Source organism: Gopherus evgoodei, chromosome 5 (genome assembly GCF_007399415.2).
Source record: "Gopherus evgoodei ecotype Sinaloan lineage chromosome 5, rGopEvg1_v1.p, whole genome shotgun sequence".
Classification (NCBI taxonomy): Eukaryota; Metazoa; Chordata; order Testudines; family Testudinidae; genus Gopherus; species Gopherus evgoodei.
The window spans coordinates 56818285-56832813 of record NC_044326.1 but is presented as its reverse complement, the minus strand read 5'-3'; the positions used below and the strand labels follow the sequence as shown (position 1 = coordinate 56832813).

At 39.5% G+C, this 14529-nt stretch overlaps 1 protein-coding gene across 1 annotated transcript in view; it reads right to left on the bottom strand.

Moving 5' to 3' along the window:
* Positions 1-14529, bottom strand: part of TUSC3 (tumor suppressor candidate 3) — a 285011-nt gene that overhangs the window by 23974 nt on the left and 246508 nt on the right. The window contains 1 exon segment of the mRNA XM_030565064.1: positions 3840-3914. Within this exon segment, the coding sequence (XP_030420924.1) occupies positions 3840-3914 (75 nt within the window).

The window sequence follows — 14529 nt, the reverse complement described above, 5'->3', positions numbered from 1 at the left end:
TAAGAAAGGCTGAATCTGGAACTAGTGTAATACAGACTCACAAATCCAAGAAATACATTCAGAGAGATACAGTCAAAATTTAAACCAAGCAATTGTCCATTTTGACATTGATGGTAAGTTAGGGATGGAGGACAAATTTTTCAAAATTATCTTAGCAGCCTATGTCCAATTGAAGGAGACCTGAGAATCACTGTAGATAGCTTGATGAAAGGGGAGGATAGTGCAAAGACCTCCCTTTTTACTGGGGGATGAGGAAATACCTTGAATAAAACCATCTTCCCCTTTCCTGTGAGGGGACCTCTTCTATGGAGCCAAGAGCTAAGATGACTGAACCTTCTGGTGTAGAGTGCTCTCATGAGATGGGTCCCTGAATAGAGATAGGGAGAGTTGGTGGGTAGGTGGGCAGGAGAGGAAGTCAAGTGTGTAGCCCATCTCTACAATGTCCAATACATACTGGTCTGAAGTGATCAGAAATGGCACAAATGAGACAGATGTATGCCATACAGAGGAGATGATCAAGGCTGGGTAGTGAGTGGCATGCTGTCTTTGGGAGTGGAATCAAATCTGCTGCCTGGTTGCAGAGAATGAAGGACAGTGGGATGTAGTGGCCACTCCTGAGGGCCTTCTCCCAGAAGTCTTCTGCCCCTTTCTGGCATACTGGTGTGGTCTATAGTAGAGGGCCTGCTTACATGCTGAGACCTGAAGTGCTGTCTGGGGTGATGGCTGGGGTGCAGCACCCCAAGGACTTGAGTGTGGCTTATAGTTCTTCAGTGATTTCACGGCCTCATCCATCTTATCATGAAACAAAAAGCAACGTTTAAAGTGCAGGTACTCAATTGTGGTTAGCAGATCCTGGATGCTATGTGCATAGCATCTAAAACCACCTGGAGGACTGTTTTAGAGACTAGTTTTCCTTTGAACACCAAAGTCTAGAATTCACTAAGAGCTTCCCAGTCTTGGGGTCCCCTAGGGACATCTGCTCTCTCTGGCAGCTGGGCTCCTACTGAGCTTTGAGGGCCAACCTTTATAGTTCTGGGTTGCCGCCTGACCCTTTGAGAGGCACGCTCAGAGCTCCCTAGCTCTGCCCACTCTGGCCTCTGGCTGGGCTCTTCCCCCTCCGGGGCGGAAGGGAGCCATGCCGGCTCACTACAGTCCTCCAGTACAGCTGATGCCCAGTGCAGCAACAGGGCTTCATCTGACTAAGACAAGGAAGTTTTGGCTGGTACCTGCTGAGAGACCTCTGACTCCTGTGATTGCAGTTCCTCATCTGGGCCATGCAGAAGGGATGGTGCTCTCCCATCCACAGGGAAGCTGGCCTGAACCTAGAATATGCTAGGGATGGTAGGCCCAAGACAAACTTAGGCATCCATACAGTCCACAGCTTAAAATGAAATGGCAATGGAGACTGGGTCACGGTTCTGGTATGGATCAGTACTGGTATCACAATTTTCTTGAAGCTAAGCTCTCCTACTCGGTGGAGGTGGTGTGTGTGTGGAGGCAGTGTGTGATCCTGCTGAACCCCTTGATGTGGTTGGGGATGACTGTGGGCCGTCATCCAAGGATGACAGGTATCACTCTTCTGGGAGCAGGGGAGCTCTCACTGGCATAGGCGGCACCAGCACCAAGCCTGTGGATGGCCTTCTGTACCTCTTCTGTCCTGGGGACCTCTGTTCAGCATCCAGTCGATCCCAGTGTTTTTCCCACACCACGGCTAACTTAGAGGGTGCCTCATTTAGAAGATGCATAGGGCACAGACCTTGAGGATCTACAGGACCTCTGATCCCCTGACAATCTGGATGCCTTGGAACTAGGGTCTGAATCCATTCACATGGACTTCTTGAGAAGGGATACTCTAAAGCAAGACTCCCTCGAACACTGGTTCCATTTTGAGAAATAACTTGCAGATCAAACATATACCCAGAATATGCCTCTCAACAAGGCAGAGTAGACACCTTGTTTGATCACCACTGAGAGGTATGAGGCCTTGTAAATGAGGCAGTGCTTGAAACCCAGGGACTTGTGGTCTGCCAAGCAGAACTGAAGGTGGTACTGGTCCTATTGATGACCTGAGGTCCCATTGGTCCTGAAGACTATCTAAAGAGGTAAGTAACTCTGAAATAACCTGCTGTAACACACCATGGCAATAAGAAGGAACTGAGTGTGAGGCAGCTCTACCCTTTATACTCTCATTGAATGCATGAGGAAGCAAAGGATGCATGCTCTGTCCCCCAGTCACAGCTAACTAGAAAGTTTTCTAATGCATCTGCATTGGATGTGCACTTATTAGCTGTGGAATTATATGGACTATCACTCAAACCACCACCAGGATTATCAGCATTAATGGCTACACATTTTTGAAGGGTTGCTAAATCTTAGGCTTCAGGTTTTAAACAATCTCTAACTGTAGCAGAGTGAATCTCTGCTCCTGCCCTGAAGGGGTTAAAACAGCCCTGGCAAAGGGCCGTAGCTGGAGCCAGAAGCTGGGGCTGATGGCGGGAGTGGCTGCAGCTGGGGGCCATGCCCCAAACTGAGCCACAGGGCCTAATAAGAAGGCCAGGGAGCCAGAAGCAGCAGAGAGTCTCCCTATGCCTGTAGAGAGAGAAGGGCCTGGCTGCAGAGAACCAGATAAGGTACCTAGGGTGAAGCAGGGCTGGGGAAAGGTGGAGGAGCTGGAGGAGCTCCTGTCTGAAGAGCCCCAGGCTGCAATCTAGTGTTAGGCCAGAAGGTACTGGGGGTGGCAAGGTGCAACCCAGAGATAGGTAAAAGCAGCCAGTCCAAACTTCCTTTGCTGATGATGAGAGGCTAATACTGCAGTCTGTCCCAGAGTGTGGGGCTAGTTAATGACTGGGCAGTTGCCAAGACACTGAGGCAAAGTGGGGATAGAGGGTGGGGGGTTCCCAGGAGGGGAAAACCCCAAAGAGAAAGGGGTCACTGCCAGGCGGCAGAACCACACATAAAATGGGCACCGGGGTCCAGGGAGGGACACGAGGCCAGTAGCTGAGAACAAGGTGGATCACCGGCCTGCAGAGGTGCTCTGAACTGGAGTTTGAGCTAATTCCCTGAAGCAACCAGCAGGAGGTGCCGCGGGGGGTGAGTCCACACATTTACACTAACCATAAGAGATTAGGATGAGAACTATTGTGGGAGCACATTATACCTCATCTGCCTACTGAAAAGCACTGAAACATCTAGTACTGGCCAGTGTTGGAGACAGGTTATTATACTGAACTAAATGAGTCTGATCCAGTATAAAATTCCTGTGTTCCAATGAAAGTCAACAGGGACTCAAAATTCAAAATGCCTAAATCATTTTTGAAAATAGGACTTAGATGTTTTTGAAACTCCTACCTTAAGTCTCACTGACTTCAACAGGACTTAGGTGTCTATATTAATTAGGTGCTTTTGAAAATGTTACCCTTTGGCTCCTAAATCACTTAGGACTTGTCTAGACACAAAAATGGCACTGCTTTAACTATACCCTTATAGTTAGAGCAGTGCAACCCACCTAGTGTGGATGCAATTATATAAGTATAAAAATGTTTTATACTGGTATAGCTATTTCCATATGGGAAGATCATAAGGCCTAAGCTATATGGGTATAAGGTACTTTTATGCTGCTATAAATGTGTCCATACTAGGTGTCGGACTTTTATTATTTTCTAAAATAAATCACATCCCTAACTGAAATAGTTATACCGATATAAAAACTGTGTGCAGACCAGGCCTTAGGCACTTTTGAAAACTTTAACCTGAATGGCAATTCTAACCTTTGTGTTCATCTCAAAATGCCTACAATAAGTAAAATTCAGAGATCCTACAAATTCTACTAAATAACTTACTTCTCCTTTTTCCAACATCTCCTTTGGAAGTAGCAGCTTCATTCAGAAGGACCATTCCCATGGTGATAGCAGCATCTATACAGTTGTTGTCAAGGAAACAGCAGAAATATGGATGTCTCCGAAATCCATGAGAGTGCATCTTTGAACTAAGATTTCCATTTTCTATAAACTAAAAATATCAAAAATGCCCTATTCCATAAAGAGACTGAAAATTTATGCAAAACTGTAGGGAGACAAATATTTAGATGTAGTGATATTTTCCATTAAGTAAGCTGCATTTAGTGATATTTTCCATTAAGTAAGCTGCATTTATTAATCTACTTTGTGTGTTATTAAAGTTAACGATTTGTAGCTTTACATAACTCAAAACATTTTAGAACACAAATAAAATTTGAAAGATTTTTAAAGGGATCAGGTAGGAGCAATGATGCTTTTGTATTTATGTAAATATGATAAAAACATAAGCCAAACTCTGAAATCCAGAAAGCACAAGTAATTTTACTAATGCAGAATGAATACTGGCAGAAAACACTTTCAGTGTACATACATACAATTCTGTTAATTCATTGATTAATTAATTGACGCAAACTGAAGCAGTTGACTGCATGCAGGACACCCTTTTCAATGCTTTCAGATTTACAGGATCTCTCTCTATGCTGAAATATTGGTTAATATTTTGTTCAGCCTAGAAACATCTCCATCACGAACATTTTTTTTCCACTTGCATTTTTTATTGTCTAATTACAAGCTTTACAAGTGCAAACAAGTACATAATGATAAAACAACTTAACTAATTTTAGCATGATTCTCAGCCATTCACTTACTTGTTTGAAACTATCAGTGAAAAGGAAGTTACTACTGTACTTAACATCTGTTCTGAACAGGAGGCATACATGAATGCTATATTGAAAGATGGAGTGCATAATGTATCATGGAAGCTGTATTTGTAATCAGCCATTTAAAGAAATAAGAACTTCACTGGTACACTATGTACCCAAAGATATTTTATGGCCAATATTATTTTTGCCGAAAAAAGCTTTGGTTAACGTACTTCATTTGAGGGTAACAAATTATTCATCTCGTTTTACTGTTTAACAACAATATATTAACATGCTACGATCTCCTTTGTGTTTTTATTCCAAAATACAATTGAGAGTATTTTAACATCTGTTGCTCACATAGTAGCATAACATGCGTCCGTTCATCTCCAACTATCCTCTCCTCTGAGCCCTGGCTTGTCTTGGTGCTCTATAATTGCTTCCACAAGCACCTCTTATTGAAGAGATCACTTGGATAGAGGACTTCATTAGAATATCACAATTCTATCCACCCACTTTTCAGAACACTGGTACTATGTTCCTGGGAATGACAGCTAGGAGCTTGCCATCACCTCTGAGTTAGTATACTGATATGGATATCAAAAAGCATGACTGATTTACATGTGTCTGGAGGGGCAACCCAATGCAAAAAGATACTAACTTCTCTAATGAGTGAAAAACAGAATTTAAAACCAAAGGTAACTGTCTAATACAGTATGGAAATAAACAATTTTGTTAGTGTTACTATTCCAGGGTTAGGTGTAGGAGAAGATAGACCAACTATAAAATTAAAGAGAAGAAATTTCTACACACTTATGGGATAAATGTACAGCAGACACTTCAAACACACCACGTCTATGAACATCACCTGTATCCAGTAACATACCATAAAAAGCTCTAAAAGGCTCTCTGGAGCATTTATCCCTTACTGCAGTGAGTCTTAACCAGGAGTATGTGCACCTCTGGGGGTATGCAGAAGTCTTCCAGGAAGTACTCAACTCATCTAGATCAGTGCTTCTCAACATGGAGGTTGCAGCTCTCAGGAGGTCTGAGGATGGGTTTAGGGGATCACAGGGCTGACATTACAAGATAGCAAGCAATGCAACTGCCCATGGCCCCATGCCACAAGGGGCTAACAAAGCTAAGTTACATGGTTCAGGCCTGAAGCCTGGGGCTTGTCAGACTTCAGACAAGGTTCAGTAGTGGAAAAACAGGCTCAAGTATCACACTGAAATGTAAGCACAATATTTATATTCCAATCAATGTATTTCATAATTATATGGTAAAAATGAGAAAGTAAACAATTTTTCAGTAATAGTGTGCTGTGACACTTCTGTATTTTTATGTCTAATTTTATAAGTAGGTAGTTTTTAAGGGAGGTAAAACTTGGGGGTACATGAGACAAATCAGACTCCTAAAAGGGATACAGTAGTCTAGAAAGGTTGAGAACCACTGCCCTATTGATTCCATTGAATGCACACCTTGGTACTCTTCATACCTGACCTAGTTTATTTTTGAGAAATAAAATTTATGTCTGAAGTTTTAGTTAAAATACCTAATTTCTAGGGACTTAAGCACATTCTTAAGCACTTTGTCTACCTGCTTAAAGTTAAGCACATGCTTAAGTGTTTTGTTCCCATTATCAGCAATGGAAGAAGGATTAACGGAAGTTGAAACTAAACAATATTATGACTGTATGAGCCTCTACTGTATCTGTGACAATAAGCAGAAAGTATTGTAGAAATGCAAATAGCATTTGAGGGAGGGGGGAGAAATAAAATTCTAACAAACCATCAGGACTAATCCATGTCACATTTTATTATGATGACACTTGTCAAGGTTTTTTCCCCACTTTGAACTTTAGAGTTCAAGAAATGGGGACCTGCATGATTACTTTTAAGCTTAATTATTAGCTTAAATTTGGTACGCTACCACCAGCCAGAAGTCTGTCTGGCACACTTTCTGTTCCCCCAAAACCTTCCCCCCAAACCCAAGACCCAAACTCCTTGGATCTTAAAACAAGGAGGGATTAACCATCCCCCTCCTCTTTCCCCACCAATCCCTGGTGAGTTCAGACTCAATCCCTTGGATTCTAAAACAAGGAAAAATCAATCAGGTTCTTAAAAAGAAAGCTTTTAATTAAAAGAAAGGAAGGGTAAAAATTATATCTGTAAAATCGGGATGGAAAATGCTTTATGGGTACTCAGATTCATATAGACTAGAGGGACACCCCCCTACCCCTTAGCCTGAGATTCAAAGTTACAGCAAACAGAGGTAAAAATCCTTCCAGCAAAAACACCATTTACAAGTTGAGGAAACAAACATAAGACTAATCTGCCTTGCCTGGCTATTACTTACTATTTTGAAACATGAAAGACTGATTCAGAAAGATTGGGAAAGCCTGGAATGATGTCCCGTCTCTCTCAGTCCCGAGAGCGAACAACGAACAAAAACAAAAAGCACAAACAAAGACTTCCCTCCACCAAGATTTGAAAGTATCTTGTCCCCCATTGGTCCTCTGGTCTGGTGTCATCCAGGTTCACTGAGCTTCTTAACCCTTTACAGGTAAGAGAGACATTAACCCTTAACTATCTGTTTATGACAACACTATATTGCTATTTGGAGATAGAGTGATGGGATAAAATACTACATCTCACTTAGCTCTCTATTAAGTTTGCTCATATTCTGAAAGCGGTCAACTGCTTTCAGAAACAATCAGCAAAGTGGAATTAAATTTCTGTAAAGAAAAGAAATAATACTGCCAACACAATCTCATTATGTAGATAAAGGAATTGTATTAAAGTATTAAAAACTGCACATATTAAATAGTGCAAAGTTTTCCAAATTTCAGCTTAACAAGCTTTCCCTAAGGGTGCAGAATCTGGGCTGTTTCACAGTGAACCCTACTCGAATTATTGCTTAGCTTCTTATCTAATAACTATTACTCCATCTAAATACGAATAGCAAAAATTAAGTTAAACTCATGTCCCAGGTTTGATTGAAGCTGGAAAGAGCAAGGATATTCACAGATAAGACTGTTCTGACCTTAACTCACCTCTTTGTGCACAAGAAACGAGCAAAGAAATCAAGTAGATAGGCTGCAATAGTAGCTGCAATGTGCTAAGTAGCTCCCATTATTCAGAATTCATTACTGTTTAATATCAGACAGTTATACGAGGTTTTCTTCCTATTTTTTATTTTTTAAATGAACAGACGTGAAAATGACAAAGAAAAAGAACATCAAAATAAAACTTTTCTGATCTAGTTCATGAGTCTGTTGGGCCCAGTGATTTAGCTGCTGAAAGTTTTGGTTTCTCAAGCTTATATTGAAATGGGTCTTTGGAAATGTAGCATCAACTTTTAGCTCTAATTTTGTGCATGTACACTGTTACCTCAATATAACACCACCTGATATAACACGGTAAAGCATTGCTCCAGGGGGGCAGGGTCGTGCACTCCAGTGGATCAAAGCAAGTTCAATATAACATGGTTTCATCTATAACATGGTAATTTTTTTTGGCTTCCAAGGACAGTATTATATCAAGGTAGAGGTGTACTTGCTACTCACTTCATCCATTTGCTGAGGGTGTGTTCATTAAAAGCAATATATACCATACACAGTTTATACATAGAGAGAGATACACACCTATCTCATAGAGCTGGAAGAGACCTTGAAAGGTTGTTGAGTCCAGTCCTATGCCTTCACTAGCAGGACAAAGTACTGTCCCTGACAGTTTCCCCCCCGGCAGATCCCTAAATGGCCTGGGTTTAGCAGGCCAATGCTCAAACCATTGAGCTATCCCTTCCCCTCCAGTTAGAACTTTATTTTCCTCTCCATTACATTTTGGGACTGATCCTGCTTTACTGAAGTCTTGCTTACAAGACTCCTGCTAACATGTCCGAGAATGATGTTTGCCTTTTTTGCAACATGACTCATATTTAGCTTGTGATCCACTATGACTCCTAGATCCCTTTCTGCAGTACTCCTGTGCGACTGACTGTTCCTTCTTAAATGGAGTACTTTTCATTTGTCTTTACTGAACTGCATCCTGTTTACTTCAGTTTGTCCAGATAATTTTGAATTTTAACCCTATCCACCAAAGCATTTCCTCCCAACTTGGTATCATCCACAAATTTTATAAGTGTACTCTGTATACCATTATCTAAATAATTAGTTTGAAGATATTGAATAGAACTGGACCCAGAACTGATCCCTGTAGGACCCCACTTGTTATGCCCTTCCAGCATGACTCTGAACTATGTATAACTACTCTCTAGGAATGGTTTTCCAACCAGTTTTTCACCCACTTTATAGTAGCTTCAGCTAGGTTGCATTCCCATAGTTTATTTATGAGAAGGTCATGCAGGACAGTATCAAAAGCTTTACTAAAATCAAGATATACCACATCTACTGCTTCCATCCTATCCAAAAGTCTTGTTATCCTGTCAAAGAAAGCTATCATGTTGGTTTGATGTGATTTATTTTTGACAAATCTATGTTGACTGCTACATATCACCTTATCTTCTAGATGTTTGCAAACTGATTGCTTAATTATTTGCTCCATTATCCTTCTGGGTACAGAAGTTGAGCAGACTGGTCTGTAATTCCCTGGGTTGTCCTTATTTCCCTTTTTATAGATTGGCTCTATATTTGCCTTTTTCCAGTCTTCTGGAATCTCTCCCATCTTCCATGACTTTTCAAAGATAATTGCTAATGGCTCAGATATCTCCTCAGTCAGCTCCTTGAGTATTCTAGGATGCATTTCATCAGGCCTGCTGACTTGAAGACATCTAATTTGTCCAAGTCATTTTAACTTGTTCTTTCCCTATTTTAGCCTACCTCATTTTCACTGGCATTCATTATGTTAACTGTCCAACTACCACCAACCTTCTTGGAGAAAACTGAAACAAAGAAGTCACTAAGCACATCTGGCATTCCCACATTTTCTGTTATTACTTTCTCCCCTTCATTGAGTAACAAGGCCTACCCTGTCCTTGGTCTTCCTCTTGCTTCTAATGTATTTGTAGAATGTTTTCTTGTTATCCTTTATGTCTCTAGCTAGTTTGATCTTGTTTTGTCCCTTGGCCTTTCTAATTTTGTCCCTACATACTTGTGTTGTTTGTTTATATTCATCCTTTGTAATCTGACCTAGTTTCCACTTTTTGTAGGACTCTCTCTTAATTTTTAGATCATTGAAGATCTCTTGGTTAAGTCAGGGTGGTCTCTTGCCATACTTCCTATCTTACTACGCAGTGGGATACTCTCCTCTTGTGCCCTTAACAACTCTTGGAAAAACTGCCAACCGTCTTCAGTTGTTTTTCCCCTTAGACTTGCTTCCCATGGGATCTTACCTACCAATTCCTCGCGTTTGCTAAAGTCTGCCTTCTTGAAATCCATTGTTTTCATTTTGCTGTTCTCCCTCCTACCATTCCTTAGAATCATGAACTCTACCATTTCATGATCACTTTCACCTAAGCTGCCATCCACTTTCAAATTCTCAACCAGTTCCTCCCTATTTCTAAAGCAGAGTATGGAATGAACCAAGAAAGATTAAACAAAAAGGGCTGGAGACAAAGACGCCACTTGTGTTTCTGCTCCAGTCTTCTTTTTACAAGTGAGAAGACTGGTGGTGTTTCTGTCCTTGTAATATTAGGTCTGGTAAGGGGGTATACCTGCTTAACCAGATACAGTGCACACTGAGACACCCAGCAGTGCTTTTAGTATCTTTAATTTTAGCTTGGTCACAAACAAACAAACAAAGGGCTGAGGGTGGGACAACTTTTCCAGGTGCCCCAAGGAGAGTCTGTCTAGGTTCCAGAGAGATGGACCAGGGGAATGAACCAATGTGTCAAAACAAAACAAACAAAAAAATACTGCACTTTTTTTGTGTGGCTCACCCACCTCCCGCCACAAAACAAATACTTACATAGTCACTACTAACAAACAAAAACTGAAAAAGAATTACAGTGCCCATCAGCAAGTACTCTTTCTATAAGTACTTCCTGTTTCCTTGCCTCCTTTTACTTTTATTCCATTTTTCTACAGTTAGGAAGAACAGTTATTGATAGGAGAATCTCACTTTTGTGCAAAGCAGAAAGCTCTTTGGGTGAGGTAATGTCAAGAGTTCTTTTGCTGTGGATCTTTAGCCAGCCTTATTTGTTGATTTTTTTCAGCCTCACATCATTGTTTTTTAAGCTTCAGTTGCATTGTTACACTTCTGCTTCAGCTGTTGCTTTTTAGCTGCAGTCAATATTGTTGAGTTTAGGCTTCACATGGCTGGCTTTTAGCTTCAATGACAGTAGCTTCACATCATCACATTTTAGCATTGGGCACATCATTTACTTTAACTCCACCGTGATGAGTGAAAAATTCAATCATATTGAATTGTTTTCAGTGCTATCACTGGCTTCATATCATATTAGCTTCTGTCATTATTTTCAGTCCTTATTTCCAACATTTCCTAAGTCATCTTGCTTTTTTTAAAAGAATAAATATATGCCACAAAGGAGAATGTCCATTCTATTTAGGAAAACACTTTTCTACAATATAATTTCCTTCTAACACAATAGAATTTAAGTTTTTGTAGTCATTTATCTATATTTTGTCCATCTGAAAAAAAGGAGATGACATCACAAGCTCTGTAGATTTTCTTGTTTTTCTTTATCTTCTTTACAGTGCATTGCAGGAATGTAACATTCAGCTAATTTTGCCAGAATATACAATGGTTCCAAATTCCAAATAATGATTTCAGAAAAATATACCTCTGCATATGTTTTGTTTTTGTTGGGGTTTTTTTTTAGTGTAAAATCCAGTGTAATCTTATCCTCTATTCATTTCTAATTTAGAATGGTTTAAATTTTACATATTTTTAAAGATTCTGATACCCATTTTCCCAGTGGACAGAATCTGCTCACAGGAATTGACAAGACATTATTCAGTGAGTACACTGAAAAATGGCACTGAAAAGTTTGATACTGGAAGAGAAACAGCTTTATATTGGCATAACAATAATAAGCAGGTTCACCTACAAAATCCAGGGGAAAAATAGGTCATTCAAATAGTAAGGGTTTGTATTTGAACAGACACCCCAAACTAAGGAGGTCTAGTGAAAAATATCTGGAGTATAGAAATAATTAGGGACAGCATCCACAAATGCCCCAGAGTATACAGAGATCATTAACCTTATTAGTAGGGCTGTCTATTAATCACAGTTAACTCACATGATTAATTCAAAAAATTAATGACGATTAAAAAAAATTGCAATTAATCACAGTTTTAATAGCACTGTTAAACAATAGATTACCAATTGAAATGTATTAAATATTTTGGATGTTCTTCTACATTTTCAAATATATTGATTTCTATTACAATGCAGAAGACAAAGTATACAGTGCTAAATTATTTTTATTACAAATATTCGCACTGTTAAAATGATAAACAAGAGTATTTTTCAATTAACTTCATACAAGTACTGTAGTACACACACTTCATCATGAAAGTGCAATTTATAAATGAAGTTTTTTTGTTACATAAATGCTCTCAAAAACAAAAAAAAATTAAAAAACTTTACAGCCTACAGGTTCACTCAGTCATATTTCTTGCACAGCAAACTGCTAAGACAAACAAGTTTGTTTACATTTATGGAAGATAAGGCTGTCTGCTGCTTATTTACAATGTCACCTGAAAGTGAGAACAGGCGTTCACATGGCACTTTTGTAGCCAGCATTGCAAGGTATTTACCTGCCAGATATGCTAAACATTCCTATTCCCTTTCATTCTTTGGTCACCATTCCAGAGAATATGCTTCCATGCTGATGTTGTGCCTTAAAAAAATTATGCATTAATTAAATTTGTGACTGAAATCCTTGGGGGAGAATTGTATGTCTCCTGCTCTGTGTTTTACCCACATTTTGCCATATATTTCATGTTACAGCAGTCTCGGATGATGACCCAGTACATGTTATTCGTTTGAAGAACACTTTCACTGCAGATTTGAAAAATGCAAAAAAGGTACTAAAGTGAGATTTCTAAAAATAGCTACAGCATGTAACCCAAGGTTTAGGAATCTGAAGTTCAGCCCTACTTATTAGTAATAAGCTTTTGATGGTTTCTATTATCATATTCTAATAGACAATACCATAACTATCAATTTCACCCAAACCGCTCAAGAGAAGGAGAACTGGATGGGTCAGAGGACTGGTAATACAATATATCATTCAGATCTTTCTACTTCCTGGTGGCTTGCAGCTTCAAACTCCATCCCAGGAGTGGGATTAAGCAGTTGATTCCATCCTCCTAGCCTGTTCCTTCTTGACTCAGAGCCCCCCAAAGCCCTTTCACTTCATCCAATTCAATCCCCTTATCCCCCGAGCTCAGAAACAACTCTCCCACACTCCTATTCAGTGAGACTGAACACTCTTCTTCCTATCTGATCTCTCTAGCTTAAAACGCATAACAATTCACGTAACAGTCTCAGACTCTGTACAACTCCTTCAGCTGACTGTGCTAGACAACTTAAGATGTATCCTTTTCACTTGTGCTGCTGTGAAAAAATTGCCAGTCAAACTGAAAATAAATTTTAAAAAGCCAGAAACTGTAAGCCCTCCACTCACCCTAAAAAAGTTTAGGACAGAGTGTTACCCAACATCATGCACCAGAAGTAAGGTATTAATGCAATCTTTGATTAATGAAAATATTTTAGTGGCAGCAGAATGGGAGAGATTTTTCTCCAATCTCATAGGTTTATGGAAAAAAGCTTTAGTCAACCATAAAAAGATCTATCCTATATTCCCAAATCTTTCCTGGGAGTGCACTCTCTAGCAGTTTACATTCTGACAGGATATTGAACAATTGCAGAAACAGATTGCTCCTAAACAATGAAGGCAGAATAGAGTTTTGGTGTTTTAAATGAACTTGCTAAGTACGAACATTAAAAATACTGGTTGTTTAACTGATTTAGATAAGCCTTATGATATGTATTATCCAAATTTTGTATTATCCAAAATATGTCTGAGTGTAGTTTCTTTGATGAACCTTTTAAAAACAATTCTTCCTCAAATTTTGATATTTCCTCTGGATTTGTAAATGATTAATCAGTATCTTATAAATCTCAATATCCTTCCCCTACATTTTCTGGTTAGCATAGCTTGTTATCCTACCAACTATGAAATTATTGCTAGCTCTCAGACTATTTTGTAATTTGCTCCTATAGCTTTCCAACCTCTGGGGCATGTAAGTCACACAAACACATACGCATCCCTATGGTTAGTTAAGCATTGAGCATTAGAAGTGATTAAGCAAGCTGAAGAACTTTATTACTAGTTGAAGAACTTTATTACTAGCTGTAATTTCGTAACTTTCAAATACAAAACTCAGACACATTGCCACGAGCTAACGGTACTTAGGCTAGTCATGACTAAGGGTTTGTAATTCTATACTCACTATCTCCCACTTTTCAAACACATTTCCTCATTTTCAGACTGGTGCATCATTCTGCTAATTTTTCCCCCAGTACAAAATATTGACTTAAAGTGCGTGCGCGCCCACACACACACACACACACACACACACTCTACCTCTCTTCAATGTCTTCGCTCCTTATCCCTTTTCTTTGCCCTCATTTGTACAACTTTATAATGAATACACTATGAATACATTAATGTACACATTTTATCAAATGTGTTCAAATGAATCCTGCTGAAGTCACTGGGAGCCAAGTGTGCATCCAAATGCAGCCTTTGACCATAAGGTTTTTTGCGTTGCTTAGCCTATGCAGAATATTTTGCAACAATATTGATCCTTTATCAGCACTGATTATGGAAAAATGCCAATATATCATCCTTTAAACTATAGTGGCCAGTGAAGTCATAAA